Source organism: Notothenia rossii, assembly GCF_949606895.1.
Source record: "Notothenia rossii genome assembly, chromosome: 9".
NCBI lineage: Eukaryota > Metazoa > Chordata > Actinopteri > Perciformes > Nototheniidae > Notothenia > Notothenia rossii.
The window spans coordinates 66,830,555-66,852,464 of NC_136907.1; the positions used below are offsets into that span (position 1 = coordinate 66,830,555).

At 40.6% G+C, this 21,910-nt stretch overlaps 1 protein-coding gene across 6 annotated transcripts in view; it reads left to right on the top strand.

The window, feature by feature from the left end:
• The window catches only part of agap3 (ArfGAP with GTPase domain, ankyrin repeat and PH domain 3), a 119,844-nt gene that overhangs the window by 53,560 nt on the left and 44,374 nt on the right, over positions 1 to 21,910 (top strand). For 4 of the 6 annotated variants that reach the window (XM_079652130.1, XM_079652133.1, XM_079652132.1 and 1 more), the window contains exons 3-9: positions 924 to 1,011; positions 5,593 to 5,678; positions 8,850 to 8,991; positions 11,304 to 11,438; positions 14,321 to 14,448; positions 14,639 to 14,794; positions 19,795 to 19,878. In XM_079652130.1, the coding sequence (XP_079508256.1) occupies positions 924 to 1,011; positions 5,593 to 5,678; positions 8,850 to 8,991; positions 11,304 to 11,438; positions 14,321 to 14,448; positions 14,639 to 14,794; positions 19,795 to 19,878 (819 nt within the window). Of the gene's footprint in view, positions 1 to 923; positions 1,012 to 5,592; positions 5,679 to 8,849; positions 8,992 to 11,303; positions 11,439 to 14,320; positions 14,449 to 14,638; positions 14,795 to 15,213; positions 18,889 to 19,794; positions 19,879 to 21,910 lie in introns of those variants that run through there. The other 2 variants (XM_079652131.1, XM_079652134.1) reach the window with 2 other exon arrangements.

Sequence of the window (21,910 nt, forward strand, 5' to 3'; positions counted from 1 at the left end):
AGCGGGGGAAAGACTGCAACCAAACCGATGTTGGAGGACTTTCCTCATAATGTTCTAACCGGCCCGCGTAAATAACCAGATCGTGGTTTTCAGGGTTTTGTTCCTTAACTTTAAACCAAAAGTACTTTCCATTACTCCCCAACATTTTCTAAGCATTCGATACATTTCTTTGTTGATGTTGTACCTTCAAGGCAGCAGTTTGTTTTAATAAATGCTAGTATTGAAGTGAAATGTACTTGAAGAGATCTCAATCAAAATGAGTCGCCCTTCTATTTTGTATTTGCATGGTTTACAAGTCAACCAATACGATATTTTCAAGGCAGTTGTTACATCAATTGCTTGGACACTCAGACAGTTACTTAGACATCTACAAACACAACAACAAAACAATATTGTATTTTACAAGCCTGTAAGTGATCGGTTTGGCTCTATTGGTTAGGCTGTTAGGCAAGTAGAAACTGTTTTGAAAACTTTTCCCAGGTGGTGAAGTTAAGAAAACTCTTGCAAAAATTGCACATTTCACTTTTTTCCCACATAGTTGATTAGGACATTCTTAAAAAGCTGATATTATAGATCTGGTTGTAATCAAAAGGAAACACATTTGATAGATTATAACACCACTACCATGGTTAAGATTGAATGTTCCATCTTGACCCTGTAAGCAGCAGCTTGTCAACAACACGTCCTCGCACACAAGCTACGCTAACCTTGTGTTTCCGAAGCTTTAAACGGAATTTCGTGACCTTAATCAGCGGATAGAGTTGAAGTTGAAATCTCCGGAAACACTAACTGAGACGACCTTGTGCTGAGACTTTTACTCCTGTCATCATTATTGTCCTTCAAGTCTACATATGCTTCTGGTTTGTACCTGTCATGCTGTTCCTGTCAGAAATAATCACTGTATTTTGCCCTTCGCCTTTCAGGGCATTGTGGGAAATCTGTCCAGTGGAAAGTCTGCTTTGGTCCACCGGTACTTGACGGGGACATATGTGCAGGAAGAGTCTCCTGAAGGTAAGAGTCTGCTGTTGGAAGTGTGGATTCAGAAGGGATTATATACATCTGAGACACTCAATCAATCTGTAGAAGCTTTAGATTAATGCAACACCTTCAGTGTGGCTCTTATGGCCTCATTCACCTGACAACGTGTCATATAAAATACATGCCTGCTGACAGATTGAAACATTTTCTTTCCACAGTGTCAGGCTCTCGCAAATCTAGAGAAGCCTTGACGTTAGATTACTCACAATCTGGTGTGTTTCAAAAGCATTTGATTAGTGAAATTATACAGAAGCCTGCAGGCTGGTGAATACCTTTTTTTATTTTGTTCAAGCATTTAGGCAATGATTGCTACATTGTAAAGACATATACCAATATTAGGCTGAGAATATAAAGATGTTTACATGATGCATGATGTCTTATGAGAGTATATTCGTCTCAGTGTTTCCCACAGATCTGAAATATACTTAGGGGGGTGCTGGTAGCGGGGGGTGGGGGTGACGTGCCTTTGTGATGTGCAACAACATCAACATGAACCTTTCTATTGGTCGCTTGTTAGCAGACCCTTCATGCGATGGCAGAGCAAACAGGTACAGGCAGGGCCCATAGTGATAGCCCTATAGTTTAAATCTACTACCCACAAATAAACATATGGACACGGGTTACTATTTAACAAAAATGGTAAATGTATTTAGGAACCTATCCATGTGGTTTTAAGTAGGGGTGGACCTCAAATCCTCTAGAGGAGTCCGGGGGTATGCTCCCCCGGTAAGATTTTTTTATTTTATTTTGGAGTTAAATGCATCAATCTGGTGCAATTTCAGGGGAAAATAAAGAGACTAGATCTATGGGAACACCTATATGAAACAGAACTGTATGCATTTCAATAATCATAAAGTGCATCTTACCTTTTTTCCCCTAGTTAACTTTTTTATTTTTTATTCATGCATATTTTTACTAATCACTACCCCCTCAAATGGAAATATGTGTTTACATAAATAGGGACCAAACCGTTTGAGACCCACTGAGAACTTAGACTAAGTTAACTATCTAAACACTCAAGAGTCCTTTACCTCACCTGAGCTGAAGTTATCCCGAGCTTGAATGACAAACAGAGACCAATCCAGGGCTTTGATTGACAGTATGACACTGTATGACAGTGGCCATGTCGGCAGCCCACATCATGTGGACAGCCAGTCACCCTGTGTGAGGCAGGCCACTTAACAGGCCAGGCCACTGGGTACAGGAGGAGTAGAGTGAGGGATCATTGTCCACAAGTTAATCGATCGCAGATGGCGTCGTGGTCGCGGACGAAAAAAAGAAAGAAAAACAATTATTATTATTAAAAAAAAAAAAAAACTAAATAGGTTGCAAAATCTACTTGGGCGGCCGTTAATATACCTGGGCGGCCCGCCCAAGTATAGTTTATGTGTGGGAAACCCTGCGTCTAATACATTTATATTAAAGATAACTAAATAATTAGAATCAAGCTTCCTGATGCCAACATTGATAATTGCCTGGATGCATTCTTACTGTATAGATTTCTGTGTTTTTCACGACAAAGCATAACATTTCCAGTGAGTAAGGGCTGTGAAGATTACTCCTTACTAATTAGAAAAGGAAAACTAAACCCCATCATTTCTCAAAGGCTGTAAATTCATCGTTTTACAACCATCAGGGACTGTTTGCATCCTGGATGTCCTGATGGAGAGCGTGCCAGTTTACCATGCTTGGAAAGGTTTATTTCCAGAAAGGGACCCCTCGCCATTTTAATTGACTCTTGAGATTTAAAAATCTGATTTTCTTAAATGTATCGGCAAAATCATAATGAGAATGCCCCCCCCTTCTGGCCTGACATGTTACTCCTCCTCTCATCCAATCCAGAAGCATGTTAGCAAATCCAGAGTTAACTGATAATTTCTGAAGGGTTTGTAGTGTTTCTTTTTACTGTAATTATAGGGAGGATGAGACGTGAAGCGCATAATTAGTTTCTGGCATTATGCTGCACCGAGGGAGAAAGAATCCTCATAGCTTAATTAGTCCTTGAGAAATCAATGTTGGAAATGCTAAAAGAACAGAACAAGCATATTTAGCTGTAATCAAGGAAACATGTCAGCTCAGATAGTCCTTTGCAGCACGTTGCTGTGATGCAATTTCTTTTTTATTTAGCCTTTATTTATACAGGTGTAAAATCTCATTTAGACACAAGGTCTCATTTTCAAGAGAGACCTGTTCAGTGGTAACACTACCCCACAAAGTTACAGACAGACAGGACACTAAACACAGAGGCAAAACTAAAATACAACATCGTAAACATACTCTTTGTTTTATAGTCACGTTAATGGCTTCACTCCAGATTGAGCATTTACATCGCAGAAGCGTTTCCCCAGCAGAGGAAGGTTCAGTGATGGCTGTTTCTTTAGTCATTTGTTCCTGGGCTTTTGCTATGATATCTGAAAAAAAAAAAAAAGACACTGGGGTGTGTTTCCATAGCAACACCGGATGGAGCTCCGTTGGATTGTGGCTCTGTGTCAAGGTCTAAGCCTCCGTGTAAGCAGAGTATGCTTACTGCGTGTTAACCGTGCCTACCAACTCGCCGTCTCTCTGTAGGCTGTCTGCAAGGTTGTTAGTCGCCTCTTTTTATGTAAGGCTGAGCAACACATTGAAATGATTCATAATTGCTTTTTTCGTCGTGATGTAGAAAAGTGTTAAAAGAGGTATTGTAGCCTGCCTCACTCTTTTTATTATTCACAGCACAGGATCTTTGGATGCATTGTATTGGCTCAGCTCTATATAAAGAAAACTGCATCCTGGATGATTACACAACTGAAATGTTTACTTCAAATTCCACCCATGTTTTCACCGGAGCCGCATGCTTTCCGTACAGATACTGATTTCAGACAGACTTTCCATAATCTGTCGTGGCGTGTGAACGTGCTGCCAAGCTCCGTATTCTGATAAATCTTTGGTTTCTGTTTCATTCTGATCCAGTTTTTCTCACTGTGTAACGAGATCCTCCTCATCTTTTTTCCCTTTTTTAAACGGGATTCAGAGACATGCAGACACATCGTTTCTCAGTCCTTTGTCTGAATCCCCCAAAAAGCTCTGTAACTTGAATAAAAAAAAAAAAAGAAAAGCTGGCTGGCTGTACGTGAATCTCTCTGTTACACAACCAGCATGCAGCAGGACTTCAGAGGCTGGGAGAATCCCTTATTTGCCAAGCGGGCTAAAGTGGACTTAACCAGGTGGAAGTGTGGCTCAAGTGGATATGTATTGCCTGCTGAGACAGGAATACTGTCCGCGTATTAAAAATGACAGGGCTCGGCTACTGTATGACCCTTACAGCTCCTCTGTGATGTAAGAGCTGGAGTTCTTGAAATGCAGGTTTGCAGAGAGAATCAAGAATTACAGAGCTTGAAAGGCTGATCTCTGGCATCCCCGATCTCCGTCTATTATCTAACCACATGAATATCTTAGCCAACGTGTCTGCTTATGAAACTCCTCGAAAACCTTTAACAGGTGTACTTTTATTCTGCGGTCACATCCACTGCAGCATTTTGTTTGATAAATAAAATAAAAAAATCCTTCCCAGACCTTGTCAAATTTGTGCATTATTCAGTTTTGTCAAATGGCTTTCAGCATATTTCGTATTCATACAGTAAGGCACCATTTCACTCCTAGGGACATTTATATTCTCACAACTTTCTCATTTGAATGTTTTTAATCTCTGCAGGAATCTCAAACTATTCAAATGATATGCGAAATCTAATTTACTGCATAGTTCTCCCACTGATCTCTTCTTTATCTGCAGCCAGCTTTAGCTAGAGGCAAGGAATATGCATTTCTATCAGAGAAGAAATTAAAAAGGGAGAAACTCAAGGCTGAGCAGTGTTCGCTCCCCACTTCTCTCTAGTGGACATGCTGTGACCCGAGGCGCGTCAGCAAAGACGTGTTTCGCCTCTGATTGTATCTCCCATCACCCTCTTCTCTCCTTTAGTCTCTTTTCTGAAATTACTCTCCCTGACTTATCATTTTATTGCAAGGTGTAATGAGTTATGCTAATGCTGTGAAAACCAATGTTCTAACCCTCTGAAGATCACGCAGAGAAGTGATGCACTGAACCTGATAATGTTTTTGTAGAGAAAGTCTGGCCTCTCCAGAACTTGTGGCTGTGGCTCTGAACCTGTTCCCTCAGCAGCTGTGCATTAGACACGCTAAATGGCCATTTCTCGCCCACGTAATTGGCTCCAGAGAGACCTGGTTTCCTGTTGGCATATAATCCTAATGGCAAAACATTCAGGGGACTAAATGGAGGGTTGCACTTAGTCTCATACATGTCTCAAACTTTAAGAGCCATGTCAAACTGTGTTTTAAAATTAAATGTGGTATCCAGGATGTCCTCATTGTTTTTATGATTAATAAGTGTGAAATGGCTCTGCAGTCTTTTTCTGCTTGGGAACCCCCTGGTGGGCAGCTATCTTAAAAAAATTAACAATATCATCCTGCAGCAGCTATGGCCAGACTTAACATGTTTATCAGAATGACCTTGAAACAAACCTTTTCAGTAAAAATAATTAACAAATGTCTCTTCCTCAGGTGGACGGTTCAAGAAGGAAATAGTGGTGGATGGACAGAGCTACCTACTTCTGATCAGAGATGAGGGAGGGCCTCCAGAATTGCAGGTAAGGGGTTTAACCACGATGCACAATTCAATATCTACAATACAATATAATCAAAGTGAAACAGGGTGTCCGCGGGGTCTTAAAAAGTATTAAAAGTTGATAGCGAATATTAAGGCTATTAAAAAGTATTAAACAGCATTTTCCAAGGTATTACATTTTGTAGCTTGTTTTCAATAAGTATATCAATTGTCCAAAGAGGTTGTATTCTACAGTCTGCCTGAATGTAATCATTGCGTAGGTGTGTAGTGTGATTCTGTGTAGTTTATTTATGGCATCCCGTTGGATTCGACGTCATCTGAACAGGACATCGCACGCTCACTGGTTGATAGCACGCGAAGCTCCGTTTACGCCGGTTGTTGAACAACATCGTTATGGGGAAATGCAAGTTAGGGTCCAAATGGTTGGAAGATAAGGAGGAAGGACAATCAATACTGTATATAGTAAATGTGAGGTAAAATGTGTCGCCAATGTAACCGGTTAAAACTCCAAGTGGCGATGAGGTCTTAAAATGTATGGAAAGGGTCTTACAAAAGGTCTTAAAAGGTATTACATTTGACTTCAGGGTTCCTGCATATACCCTGTGAAAACATCAACACCAATAATTCCCATTGCGCGTCTCACCATTTCAGTCCAAGCGCATGAAAGTGTAGCACTTAAAACATTTTTTTTAATTAAAAGTAGGGAGTATTTTTCATTAAAATAAAGTGAGCCCAGTCTTAAAATAGTCACATCATATTTTACTTTTTGCGAGTCGATATAAAGGTAACTGAATTAGTGAAATGGGCGTATGATGTGTTTTTTATTGATCACAGCCCCCTGAATCGAATCAAAATCGTATCCTGGCAGATTTTGTGAGTTTTCTAAAGTTGCCCAAAGAATCAATATAATGTTTTGTTTTGAACACTAGTCAGAGTGTTAATCCTGAAAAAACGTCTCTTAAGGCCAAAGCTTCAAGACGTGTCAGACAGAAACTGTCATGCAGGCAGGAACTGTTAAGAGACAGACCATTGGTTCTCTGCAGGACAGTTTGGAGCAGCGGGACAGCACACTGCCTGTTCTTCCAAAAGCACTTAAGGGGCAGCAACAGATCAATGGGTAGGCCCAGCCAAAACATTTTTTTGTGGTCAAGCTCTGCACCTGATCCCCCTGTGCGTATTTGAAATATTAAGATTAATGGAGCTACCTTTTAAAAAAAAAAAAAAAGTGGTCTTCACTAAATTCTGACACTGCACAATACCTTCTCAACAGCGTCACACTGCAGACAGATAATGGTGGCGTCTACCTGGGGAACACACCGAGTGTTTTATGAGCCAGATATTTCCTTCAGGAGTTAGTTCAGACCAAAATAGCTATAGAATAATAAAGAGTAAATAGCACTTTAGTTTGTCTGAAGGTCAAATTACAACTTTGAATGTTGTTTGTGTCTTCCCAATGGGTACAAAAGCAACTAAGTCACCATATCAACTCAAAAGATTGGTGCGTTCTTGTTTTAAGTGGCTTAAAAATAGTGAAACCATGTTTAAGTACAGTATTTAAATAAATGTATGAATCAGACACAGGTTTATTACCAGGTAGGTTAACACATACGAGGAATTTGACTTGGTGTTGTGGTGCATACTTAAAAATAAAACAAAAATAAAAAACACAGATAGAGAACTATAATAACATTCAAAGAATATAGCAGTATTTACATTGAATATGATTGAAATCGTAGAAATTGGAATAAGATATGTGCAGTAATGAAACACAGCATTATTGTAAACATTGTGTGCATTGTGTCTGCCCAATGTGTAAATGAGCAGCTATCTGCCAACACATTCACCATATCAACTCAAAAGATTGGTGTGTTCTTGTTTTAAGTGTCTCAAAAACAGTGAATGCATGTTTTAAGTACAGTATTTAAGTAAATGTATGCTGTTACTTTCCACTACTAGCACTGTCACATGTAATCTCAGTGTGATTTGACCATGCATTTCCATTAGCAGCTACTGATACCAACCCTGGCGAATCTCCAAATGTCCACTTGCCTTATGCTCAGTGAGATTAGGGGAATAGAAATGTGTTTGGTTCAGTTTTAAGCTGCCTGTGTAATTATTGGCGTAATTAAAGGCCTCCATTATGTTCACTCTCACAGGAGGCTGAGCAGAGTTGTGGCTTGGAGGCTTGATTTGCCATTCATACGTTATGGGGGGGGGGGGTCTGGGTGGGGTGAAAGCTCGATGGACAAGAAGGCATTGTGGGGAAATAGTTATCCCTTGATTGTCACTGCAAGCACTACTCTGGGTTCTGTAGCGTCTTTCCCACAATGCATGCTGATTAGGATTGATTTCCTGCACTAAAGGGCGACATCTCTCCCCTGTTTGATCATAAACTATGGATTGTGAATATATGAGATGAGCAAATACAAACATTCCTAGATTATGGTAGCAGTGGGAATACAGAAAATAGATGAAATGCAGTGGTTGTGTTTAATCAGTCACTTTTATATCGCCTAAAAGCATTTATTTGCCTATGATCAAGAACTCACCATGGCTGTTGCTACACTGCCCCCTTCTGTCTGTATGTGGGAACTTCACTGGAGTGAATTCCGGTAACACATACTAGTTCAACTCTCTGCATCTAAGATACATAGCCTATTTCAGGGAGCCATTAAAGAACAAATTACATTCATTAAAAATGTGCTTTTAAGAAATCATTTTTATTAAATAGTTTCTGTCTCAATCGTTTTTTCCACCAAAAAGTTAAATTGCATTATTAAAAACCATTACATTAACGTCTCTCCTTCTAGGATCTATGAATGTGCTAATATATGATACACTGTACAGAAAATGCACTTACTGGCAGAGAGAAAGTTAACTTTGAAAAGTCCCAGTTAATACTGCTGCTAAAGTTTCTGCATATTACATCATGATTGGCTTCCACACTAGTTTTGATGTGGGATGTTGTTGGTGCGCACACTTCTTAAACTCCTAATGAAAGTGAGCATAGACAAACATAACCTTTCCAGCTGATGGATGATGAAGATTCTCGTCATTCTGCACAGTGAACATCCAAATAAAGTAACAAAAAGCTATGTTTCCCCAGACGATAAATATCTGTTGTGTGAATGCTCTTGTGCAATCATGAGGTAGCTTATATTTCACCTTCAACATCTCTCTGCTCCGTCCTCAGTTTGCTGCCTGGGTGGATGCGGTCGTGTTCGTCTTCAGCCTGGAGGATGAGATCAGCTTCCAGACAGTCTACAATTACTTCTTGCGCCTATCCAGCTACAGGAACACAGCTGAGGTCCCCATGGTGCTCGTTGGAACACAAGGTGATTGCCCTACATCTGATTTGTGTTTATTCAAGATATTGCTATCTCTATGATGCAGCTCTACATTCTCTAACATTGTCTTTAAACAGACGATTTGACCACTGTCAACAAATCCCTCAACAAGACCAAAGCTGACACTGATTTGTCGTATTAAGAAGTTTTACATACCGTAGCTTATTTCTGTGTGCTCCTTTGTTGTTTAAAAACTCTGAGAAGACATCAGTGAGCCCCGCTGTCGCAGTGGGTGACATGTTTTCTCGTTACAGTGAACATGGTCTCTGTAGTTTATTTTTAGTTAATCCTACATACTCCCTCCTGCTGCCGGAGTAACTCACTAGCACATCCAATGTGTATTAATCCGCAGCTGAAAATGTTCCCTCGCAACTACTTCCTCTTCTTCTAGTAATGTTACTTCTAAACGACAGCGCCCATATGCGAAAAGGAATTACTAATTTAAATTAAAGGTCCCCTATTATACTGTTTTTGATCAATATATTATAGGTCTCAGAAATATAAAAACATGTCTCTGAAGTGTTTGGCTCGAAATACCAAACAGATCATGCATTGCAGCATCCCATAAACCCCTCTGTTTCAGCCCTGTTTCAAAAGAGCTGATTCTCTGTCTGTTACTTTAGATGAAAATAAGAAGCCCCTCCCCTCGCCCCTCTGAGAGATATTTGGTTAAAAAGAACACAATGGTGCTCTAGGAGGAGATTTGGGTGATAAGCTGGGGGGGGGGGGGGGGGGTTACCTTGGTTGGTTATTGGCTAATGGTTACACAAGTCAAAAAATCGTTATGACATCATCAAGTGGCCAAAATCTGATCAGCTCATTTTCAGACAGGTTTTTATAGAAATGGATCAGGACAAAAAGAGAGAGAATCTTTTTTCCTGAAGCTTTCAGAATCTCTTTACAAGGAGGGGACACATGCTTATGTAGAAAAGACATGGAAAAGTGGATTTGCATAATACAGTGATGCAAATTTGTCGCTTTTCGGCGCCTCCCGCTTTTTTAACGCTGATTTGGGTGACTTGTGTAATTCGTGGAGAACCGAAGAGTTATGGGGGGGGGGGGTCCGTCCGTCCGTCAGTACGTCAGTCCGACTGACGGACAACTTCTCACTTCAGAAAAGAAGAAGAAATCTAGACCGCAAAATAATTAAACAAGTAAGTGCCTGTTTTTCCTGGCCAAGGACAGGTTCCTTGAACACAACACGAGCGTAACTTGTCTTCACGTGGTATGTATCGAAAGGAGTGTAGACTAGAGTGCAGTGCTGACGGAGAGCACCGGAAGGCAGCTTCAGCTCTTCAGATATTGCAGTACCCATAAGGAGCCGTACACACCGCAGTGTGTGCGTGGCTGTGTCTTTAGTTGTAAGCACAGTGGCGATCTGTTGTTATTAGCATCTGGTTAGCTAGCTATGCTAACAAATTTAAAGAGCTTTTCTACAACCAGGTGGAAGAGAGCTCTCTCCTGAGAGGCTCAAATAACATCAGCTCAGTGAGGTTAAGGCACACCTTGATATGATCATTATAGTTATTAATGAGACATTAGAGACTAAATGAAAAACAGGTATAAAACACTATATGACAGTAAAACAAAGTTGTTATTAGCAACAAACAAAAATAGAGTTTAAAAGGGGAGTGATTTGTAAAATATCCCAAAAGAAAGATCTGCTTACAGTTCTGTTTCAAATAGGTGTGGAGATGTATCCATAGATCTCCTAATGTTGCTCCCGGGGGGAGCATGCCCCCCAGACCCCCCCTAGAGGAGGTTAGGTCCCCATGCCACAACCGTGCACTGCATGCATACGTGAGTCGTGGTGAGATATCTGGATTAAGAGGTTGCTTTTTCTTTGCACAGCATGAAAGAAAGGCGAAATGAATGGGCTGTGATTTTATTTTTGTAAGCAGAGGTTGAGTTCAATAATTTGTACGGCCCTCGGAGGATGTTGTAAAAATGTAAAGGAAAAAGGTTCCCCATCCCTGCTGTAAATAATAATAAAAACCCTTGATTTATAACTTAAAATCTCTGTCTCCTACTGATCTGAGTATATTATAAAGAATAGCCAGTTAATTGAAGCATTATAGCACAGGCCTTTGTCAGACGGTATATTACACCGTTTTTTTTTCTGCTTCGAATAGTTCTCTCTTTTTTCACCATACCTGTGTTTGCATCACTGATAATAGGTGACCTTTAAAACTACCGTCGCTCTTTTCTTAAATTCATTGCCTGAAACAAAAAAAACTGAGTATCACCAGCCTCACCATTTAACTGAAATGATTGTGTAATATGTTTTCCTCCCCTCCTAGATGCCATCAGTGCTGCCAACCCCAGAGTGATCGACGACTCGCGAGCCAGAAAGCTGTCAAACGACCTGAAGCGCTGCACATATTACGAGACCTGCTCCACCTATGGCCTGAATGTGGAGCGCGTCTTTCAGGACGGTAAGAGGGGTGCCAAAAAAAGTTACAAAAATGGAATAAACAGGAAGTACCAGAGGTAGCTTTAACATGATGACGATGTTGTCACTTCTTTCAAACGTGAGTTGTTACATTGGTTCTTCACTCCTCGCTAATTGTGAAGTACTTCCTGCTGTTCATGAGTTATTGTTAGCATCATGCAATAATGCCTGTGCATGCTTGACTCATATGCGGTTTGCTCAGCAACAATGATTGGCAGTATACTTTGTGAACATTAACATTAACAGGCTCACTTAAAATAATAATACACCAGACCAGATCGTCAAACACTACAATTATTAATCACGGAGGCTAAAATCATGATTTCAATGTGGGCCTCTAAGCTACCAGTTAATATGCATTTGTTTATGAATGGTGGAATGCTTTCTTAATGTCTCTTAAAAGTATATCGAAACTCAGAGTTTTTCCCGGAATCCATAATTGAAGTCATGAAACTGTCATTTGGAAACTTGGCTGTTTTAACTCTGGCACATTATCCCCTAAGGCTGCAGCTCCTTTCAAAGCCTGTCATCCCTACACAAAACATCTGAATATGTAACACAGCGTTCACTTTGCATGTCATTGACTTGATGCACAGGCACGTTGTCTTCTCTCCTTGCCGTAATTGCTTCCTGAAGCCCAATTTGAAATAATTAAAAGAGATGAAGGAGCTTCGGCTGCTTGGCGATGTCGCTCTGTATCTCTTGCCTTCTCTGTATTTGCCATGCTGAAGGAAGCAGCCGGGCGTTATAGTCCCTGCTGTCGGCGTAACATCAAATCATCTCTCTTTTCCCCCGGCGCTAATTCACGTCACGAACACCCCCCCCCCCCCCACCCAGTCCCTCACTGGTGGGTGCTGTGAATTAAATGCAAGTTGCACCAGTTACATGGCAAATCTGGTTGTTCAGATGGTGACTATAGTTTCATTTGGCTAACAGCTCTCTGTAGAGATCAGTGAATGACACCAAAAGAAATTGCAGGCATAATTGTATATGATTACTTTTCTGGGAAATAGAAGTACTTTACCCCCCAGGAGATGTGTGTGAGCCACCTTGCAGTATGTTGCTTATTACCTGACTGGAAAACAAATGGCCCGAGGCGTTTGTCATAATGTGCTCATATGGTTCCTCGTCTGGCTGGAATTAGCTCTGCTTACTTTGTTGAGCTTCATTCGTTTAATATTCTGTTGGTGTTCTGTCTATAAAGAAACAAGAGAAAAATACTATTCTTTTAGCACTCAAAGAAGACACTCTTGTCAACCGTACTTGCCAACCTTTAGACCTCAGAAATCGGGAGCATTTCAAAATGCAAAATGGGGGGGGGGGGGGGGGGTGCTGGTGCTGTGGATCGCCGGAGCTGTTACATTAACATTAACATTCTTATTGTAGTTGTAAGTGCACTGCCTTGCGGCCTGTAGCACCGTCCTTGATGGAGCATATGTGTGGACTGGACCTGTATTTTACAGGAAAGGAGTGAGTAGAGTAGTTGTCAATTCTTGTTCTGTTTTCTGTGAATATCTGCCTCACCCTCTCAGACTTTGAGTTGCGCGTGCTACTAAAGAGACGTGTTACCATGGAAACCAAACAATGGTGTAGCTGTATTAAAGTCAGAGTGGAAACAGTCGTGTGTAAATCTGATTTTGTCAGAAATCGGGAGAAATATGACTCCGGGAGGAAACCGGGAGAGGGCAATGAAATCGGGAGTCTCCCCCGAAAATCGGAGGGTTGACAAGTATGTTGTCAACTAACCATTCAGAAACGTCCTGCTGCAACCGAGATGTTTGCACCTCCACCAAAACCTCCGCTGCTTCAGCGTCAGTTTCTGGATCAAATTGATAATATGCTTGAACACATGCATTGCTCTGAGATGACATGTTTATTCCACACTCGTAATCACAGCAAACATGGTAACGTGATTCTCGCCGGCTCATGCCCCCCTCTTCTGCAGGGGGGCGTGGTCAGCTGCTGCTCAGAATTTTCAAAGACAGGCTTGGAATAGAGCGAAAATGAGCGAAACGAGGCATGGCTAAAAAATGATCTGTTTGGTATTTTGAAAAATAAAATCTATAAATATACCTTATATAGGTTTGGTCATACACTATATAATTTAAATATAGCATGATAGGTCTCCTTTGATTAACTTTCTTCATGGTGAGAATGACACTTTGCCAATTACATTTTAAATGCTAAACATCACGTTTGAATTGACTGAGAGTACATATTTGTACATTTGTGTTGTAGTTAGTGCCTTCTCTACATCTACTGATTATCGTCAGTAAGGGTTAATCACAACACCCTTATATATTCCAAATGAATTTGTCATGAAAACAAGTCATGATCCAAGTAATAATAGTAATAATAATAATAATAACTTTGATTTATACGGCGCCTTTCAAGAAACCCTTGGTTGCTTTACAATAGGATGTGGGGCCGTGGGCGGGGGACGACGACAAAAAGGAAAACAAGGGACTAGAAAATAAGAAGATAAAAAACAGAAATAAACAAAGGCTGGTCACAACAATTAAGAGAGAGATTAACTGAGGCTTAAAGCCCTGACAAACACATTTAGTTTGAGTGCTTTTTATTTTTATTTCCACAGTCATTTAAAAAGGAAGATAGTTTCTGTTGGTGTTTTCAGCAGATGTCTCTTATTTAAAAATGTCATTTGATCTCTCAGTAGTGTGGTAGGGTTAATCTCAGAAAGTAGAAATGTAGTAACTATCTACTGAGGAACATGTTTGAATCTTGTTTCTTTGTTTTTGTTAAGTCTCCCAAATGTCTCCGAATTCCTTTTAATAAAAAAGATGTATATCAGGAGTCATTTGACAGGATTAATAAACAAAGTGTTCCTGTGTCTGTCTTCGCCAGTTGCCCAGAAGGTTGTGGCCATGAGGAAAAAGCAGCAGCTCTCTATTGGTCCGTGCAAATCTCTCCCCAACTCTCCTAGCCACTCTTCAGTCCCCGCTGCAGCCATCCCCTCTGTTCACATCAACCAGGTATTCAAATCATCACAGACGGCACACTGGTCTTTTCTGTATGTGTAACACTTCTCATAATCTTTTATCTGTGTGGGAAAATAAAAAGAATGTCCCTCAGTATAAATACTCTCTGACTTTCCATCTTTCCCTCTTGTCCTACCTCCCTTCTTCTGTTTCTGTCGTTTCCTCTTAATCTCTTGTTCCCCAGGCGGCCAATGGTGGGGGTGCGTTCAGCGACTACTCCTCCTCTGTTCCCTCCACCCCCAGCATAAGTCAGCGGGAGATGCGCATTGAGACCATCGCTTCCTCCAACACGCCCACGCCCATCCGCAAGCAGTCGAAGCGCCGCTCCAACATTTTCACAGTAAGTATGCGACAGCTGATGCAAAGCAACACCCACTCACACTACTAGAAGGCATGCTGCCAAGCACACTTTGTCCACCAGAGGGAGACGGGTAGCTCCAAATGCATCAAAGCCACCTCTCCTGCCTCCCATGCAGGCAAAGAAAGCGTCTTGTTCACACAGCACAAAGAGCAAAGGAGAAATAGAAATTAAATTAGATCCCCAAATATGCTCTAGAAGTATAAACCCTTCTTTTCAAAGCAAATACTAAAGATAAGCACTGTGGAAAACAACTCTTTACATGTCCTTTTTTCTTTTTTCAATTGGATGTAGTAAGTGCCCATGGATTAAGTCTTTCATCTCACCCATAACAAACTAGGCCCTCTGCACTTTTCTAAATGTTTGACCTCCCTCCCCCTCCCCCTCTTATTTTTTACTAGATCCTTTCTTTGCAGTGATTTCCCTTTTGGGAGGAGACAGCAGCAACAAACCGCCACTTCTCCAAACTAAACTAAAAGTCAGAGCCAGCCAGTGCCCTGTTAACACGCTGCTAATAACGCACCCCCCCCCCACCTCTGATCAGCGCCCCAACTCCAGACAGAAATGCTCACCCAGCCATCTCCCTGATTCTAAATAACAAAAAATAAAAAAACTCCCCAATATCTACCCAACTTACTTCGAACCTGGCCCAAATCCGATTTCGCCCTCCCAGATTCACCACCAGCCCCCCTCCCCCCCCTCCCCCTGTCTGCCTGCTCTCTACCCCGTGTCCTGTCGTATTTGCCCTTCGCTCTAACCAATAGCATATGTGTGCACTAACCACTCAAATTTCCTTAGCTGTCGTAAGCTTGTCTTTTACTTGTAGCCTCTGCCCCCTTCTTCTACCCAGCCTGCCCCCCCTTCTCCTCCTCTCTCTCTGCCCTTCTACTCCAGCCTCTTCTACGCTGCTAAGACTCTCCTAATCTCACATGGCCAGCCCTCTGCCTCCGAGAGTTCATGGAGGTCTTCAGGAACTCTTTTCCTTTTTAAAAATTACTTCTTTTTTTCCACAAATGAAATAGTACTGCAGAGGCTGTTTTTACCTCCCTACAAAAGGCCAATGTGGGTTTTCAGAATGCCTGAGTCAGCTTTTCCAAAGTATAACGTATCCCTGTTTTTATCCCACAATTTAAATATTTTCCCTCACAATTTAGTTTGATTTATAAGACGGAGATCCGGCTATATGAGATTATTTATTTCTGAACTCTTCCCCTATACCCTTCCCCACCTCTAAAATGTCTCTTCTCCTCTACCTGTCTTCTTCCTCCTCACCCCTTTGCCCTCTGATGCCCTCCCTCCTCCCTCCTCCCTCCTCCCTCCTACCTCCTTCTGTCCTTCCTTCTCTTCCTATCCTATCATATCTATCCCCCCCCTCTTCTATATCTCCTACCTTCTCCCTGTTACCCCGGCTGCTTTGGGAGCCGCAGGCTTTGTGGCCTCCGAGCAGTACAGGCTGTTTGCTAGCTCCCCCTTGTTGTCTCCCTTCCCCCCCTGCTAGGTAGTGAGTAACCATGTCCACCAGAGAAATGAGCCTCTCCCCATCCGCGTCATGGAGATACCGAAGCACGCCACCTACCCTGTGTGGGTGCCGGAGTGGCAAGCCGAGCGGGAGTTTCAGCTCATGACCTTCTGAGGAGCAGCAAGCCGGGGGTGGGAGGAGGGAGGGGGAGGGAGATGATGATGATGATGAGGAGGAGGAGGAGGAAGCAGAGGAGGAGGGAACGGGAAGTTAACAGGGCGACATTTCTTCAGTGACACTTGAAGAGTGCGATGGGCTAAGGAGACGAAGACTTGCCATGCCAACCTTTTTTGCCATTTTACAAAACAACAGAAAGAGAAAATATTTCATCAACAATATCGAGGATGTCCCTTTCCTAGCTTTGTCTGTTTTAAAAATATATATATTGACATCTGTGTTACAAAGTTCTATAAAAGTTCTGCTCTCGCTGATAGACAGCAGGCTGCCATTCAGAAAGCTGTCATGGTTTCTTGTAAGTAGTTCATTTTATGTTAATTTTTAGGGAGTTTAAAGAGAAGTATTCAGAAAGAAAATATGCCTTAATGTCATCAGTAGACAAGCTTTGACGGATCAATATCAGACTCACTTTATCAAACTCACTTTACTCAAGCCATTACATACAAGGTATTTTGTTCTCAGATTAGAGAAGAAAATGCTGCAGTTAATTAATGTTGTTCACTTATAATCAGATAAAAAAATATCCCGCTGTGCAATGGGACTTTTTAAAATGTCCCCTTTCAATGTGCAGTTTATTGAGTTAACTGTTAGAGTTAAGATAATCGCTTTTGGGATCAGTCTTTGGCCCAGCATTAATCTGACTACAACACATCTGATCTAAGACTTACTTATTCATTAGAAAAGCCCCTTAAAAAAAATATATACTTTTTTTTTTATTATGTTGTTTTTGCCGTACGTAAGTAAACAACTATACGACAGAACATTTTATCACTTCTTCTTTTCACCACCGTCACAAATCAATTTCACCAACCGCAATCATTTCAAGCCAGTTTTGCCATTACTGTCGTCGGCCACTAGGTGTCAGCACAGTACACATATTTTTTCCTAGTGCTTCCATGGTCAATAACTCCAAACGATCCGTTTTGTAATCTGTTGTTCCTGACGTCTCAGGCTGTCTGTCCCTTTTTGTGTTGAAAAGCACACTGTTTAGGAATTTAGATGAATACTACGGCATTTTTTATACTTAATCCCATACCACTCATCCATTCCTATTCATTTAATCCATGTATTAATGTCTGCCATTAGGTGTTTTCCATTCCATGTTTTTAATCACTTGACATGTTACTGGATCTCCACGTTTAAAACCATAACCAAAACTAAACAAAGAAAAGAAAAAAAAAACATTTGACCCTGTTTTTCAATATTTGCAGATTCGTGCTTCTGTTTCCAACCTTTCTTCAACATAAAGGGCTTTCCAACTCCTTCCGAATTAGAAGAGCATGATCGTTTAAAAAGAGAGTCCCCCTGCTTTGCCAATCACGATAGAGAGAAGATTATTTATTGAGGACTTACAGCTCGACGCTGCTTTACCCTCGGTGCTTTATTGCATTCAGGGTAATGCGCAGAACTTGCACTAAACGGAAACCATAGGACTTTGCGTCTCAAGTCGAGTTCATTCGAGCGCGCTCAAAGTAGACTGTCAAATATCACAAAGCGAGACAGACTCTAGGGACTCTTCTGGAAATGCCCTGCCCTGCCCGCCCCTACCCCCCCACTCCCTTTCAGACATGCCATACAAACACACGCTGGACAGTCAAGTCACTCTTGGAACTGTTATCCAGCCACCCAATGGACACAACCTTTCCTTACACCACATCACACTGCCTTTCGCCATAAATGAGGACTCAAGGACTAGACATGCCAAGTTGTTTTTTTTGTTCTTCTTTTTCGAATTTCCTACATTCATTTGGTTTGGTTTTATTTGATTCCTTCTTATTTTCCAGGGAGCAATGAATGAAATTGAAACATGTGGTATAAATGTATTATCATAGAGGTATTTTAGAGTAGTTTGGGGTTATTTTATGAAGGCCTTCATAAAAATCAGCGTAGAGTGTGTGGGTGTTGAGGTATTACAGAGAGATATTATACTGAACGTTGCCAACAAATGACACTGGGTTGCACCGACTTGTATGAATGTAGTTAAACTTAACATTTGTTTTTACTTTTATTTATTTTAAGTTATTTTTGCACAATCAATTGTCTTTTATTCATTTATTTATTTTCCTCAGTTTAGGTTTGGTACAGAGATTATGAACTCTTGCATAATCGCTTTTCTATCATGAACGGATTGACGAAAATATAGACTGCTGTATATCTTGTATTGTATTTTATTTACAATGGTACTCTATAAAAAGTACATACATATAAGGAGTATATGAAATAATGCCTTTATTGTTCATCCTATATTTTGTGGGAACTGCAATGTTTGGCTCAATCTGTTGAATATTTTGAAGTGAATTTGTGACTTGCTTTGTATGGTGTCTGTATAGAAGCTAAACAAGTCATCATTAAACAAATAAAATGTTGGAAAAAATATAAACACCAGAGTTGGTTTACTTGAACTCAGACTCTACCTCTTCTCCATTGGTGACTGGACATTTCTCATGTTCTGAGTGAGACCATACACACTCATGTCTGTCTCTACCTGTGTCACATCTCTACTTGTTTTGGGGTGGGAATTTTTTTTTCAAATTTATTTTCATGTAAAGTTATATTTCCTGTCTAACCACTTTTTCCTCTCACAGGCATGACCAGAAACTTGAAATGTTCTAACTTTTCTGACAGTAATGTTGTTTAATATTTGCAAAATGATTTTGTCCTACCAGGTTTTGTAGGTCAAAGGTCGACAGAAGCTACTCTAATTTTCATCTCCTGTTTAATAACCTTTTCCCCCTTCTCTCCCTTTAACCTGTTGTGAAATGTAATGTATTTATAATGCTACAAAGGCCCTTATTAGCGACTATGCTAAAGTCCCTGCTGGCTCTACACTGGTATAGCAGCAGTGGGTCTGCAGGTCCGCAAAGGGCCCGCTCGGGGTCTCTCACAGAGGGAAGGATCCCCAAAGGGTTTCAGGGCTGAGTCATGACTCAATGTGTGGTCGTCCTTGGTCTCCTCTGTGTTGAGATGTGTCTATTGTGGTCTTGGTTTGGTCTCTTTATTATTTTATTTTAAACTTGCACGTCGGTGTTACTGCTGTTTGTTCCGCTGGTCTGCTTGTCTGTTAATTTCGAGCTTCTTTTTGAGACTTTTATTTTGCAACGTCGAGTTTCTTCACAATGCTCCAAACACAAACCCTCACTTCTCTTTCTGACCCCCATTCTCTCTTTCCCCCACACACACACCCCAACACACACAACTTTTCCCCAAAAACTCCCCTCACACCCCACAAGGCTTTGCTGTTTGCTGTTGCTTCAGTTTGCTGACTGATTTTCTTGTTTTCTTGCAGTCACGGAAAGCCAGTGAACAATCAAAGAGCGTTGACAGTAAAACAGACAGCATAGGCAGTGGAAGGGCCATACCTATCAAACAGGTAAGACACTTTCCTCATTTCTACCCTACATTTCTTATAGTGACCTGGGTAAGTATGATCTTTGTTGTCTGTTAAATGTGGATGTTCTGTGTTACAGATTTAAATCACAGTGGATTTAGTATACCAGTGTGTACTTGTCATGTCTTGCTTTTACCACAAGATGGCGATGTAATGTAACATATCAGAAATAACTCAGTTTAAGTACAAGTGTAGCTGAATGAAAGAGAAAAGAAGGCTGGAGGTTAAGACATAGCAGTAAGACATAACATCAGAAAGGTTATTGGTATTTGTGGTAATGCTCTTCATATCGCGATAAAAAAAAAAAAAAAAAGAAGTAGCTTTTGAAATTCTAAAGGCACAATAAATGCATTTTTACCCAGTAAATTGCGGGAAAATTATGAAATTTGAATTGTGTGTGTTTCTCAAATGACTTAAAATAAAGGGTTTTTTTGTATTCAATGTCTACAAAAATGTTTTTAAAAAGCCTCGGGAAACCTTTCAAAAAATACGATGTACTGATGTGTAAATGTATGAATCTCAGTCACTCAGTTGGGGAAAGATTATTTCAATCCTGTGATCAATTTGGATCATAATCTTAGATTCAAATCGTGGATGCACCGGTTCATAGAAAAACATTTGCTCCCAGTGGAAATGTAATTGTTTTTATTGCTCATAATTGTGCGTGGGTAGTATTTTTGCATAAAGGTTCATTCATGCATATCCATATAATAGACTTTGACAGCTAGGATTATCTGAAAATCTGATTAGATATCCCAGTAGACACAATTTTCTTTAGTGTTCGTTTCTGACTATTTGTTTTTTGAGGTACTTTCATAACCAGAAACGTTGTGCTTAAAAACTACAGATCACATACTGCCGTTTCTATTTTTCTAAGTTTTTTTCCCATAGTGAGTGTTTTTTATCATATTTTTCTTTATGATTTTTTATGTGATCATGCGTTGTTTAAAAGGACCCGCTGTTTAGTACTGAGCAGTAAATTACATATCTGAGTGAGGATCATTTTCTAAAGGTCCGTCTACAACCGAAGGAGAAGTAATTGACACATTGATTAGTAATCACTTGTGATTATATGAGGGCTTTTGAAAATGGGTCAGCATCATTATATTATCCTCTTTACCTGCAAATGATACAAGATAATGTCCTATTTTTGAAAATGTTGAGCCAGACCTTCTCATTCCCTTCGGATGAAAATTGCCAAGGCTTTGGTCCAGCGGTAAAAATAATGGCTGGGTGACACTTCCAAGCCCCCTCACTCAATCAGAAAATAATGCTGTGGAGAAACCAGTTTAACAGATACAATATCTATCGGTCCGTCTGTCTGCCACAGATACTAGATGTTCTTGTAATAGATACAAAAGCTTCACAATGTTATAAAATGTTTTTAGAAATGTAGGATTACATCACAGTCATATTTATTAACACAGCAGATGTTAAAATTGGGGTTTTATTTGTGCCCAACAACCTGAACATGGCTAAAATCGGTAATAAATGTATTTGAGAATGTCTTAGTCGACTAACAATCACATGTTTAAGTCAATTTGACTGTTAGTTGATTAATTTGGTTAAGGGACTGAGAACAGGCAGTACTAAAATCACCCCCTTAAAAAAACACAATTGTAAATGTAAAACCTAATAGTGGCTATTCTGCACACATTTAATTGACATGTTATCTGGGTAAAGCTCTTGGTTTTATTGTAGATTAGTGTAATTCCCTGCAGAAGCTGGGGAATCTGATGAGTGCTGGTGAGCAGAGTTTGGTTTTCACACATTAGAAAGAATCCCCTCTGAGCGATCTTTACTGTAAACTCTCCCATTCTTCTCCAGTACATTACAGGGGGGGGGTCCTCTCTAAAGTCTGGGGCCAGTTTCTCTGAGTTTCATGGCAACTTTTGACAAGAGCCATCCCCCTCTTTTATCTACAAAGGATCTTTTTTGGCTATACAGATGTGGAGGGAGGGGGTTAGCCGTGTGACTCGCTGATCTCCAGGCCAGTCAAATGCACAATCAAGGA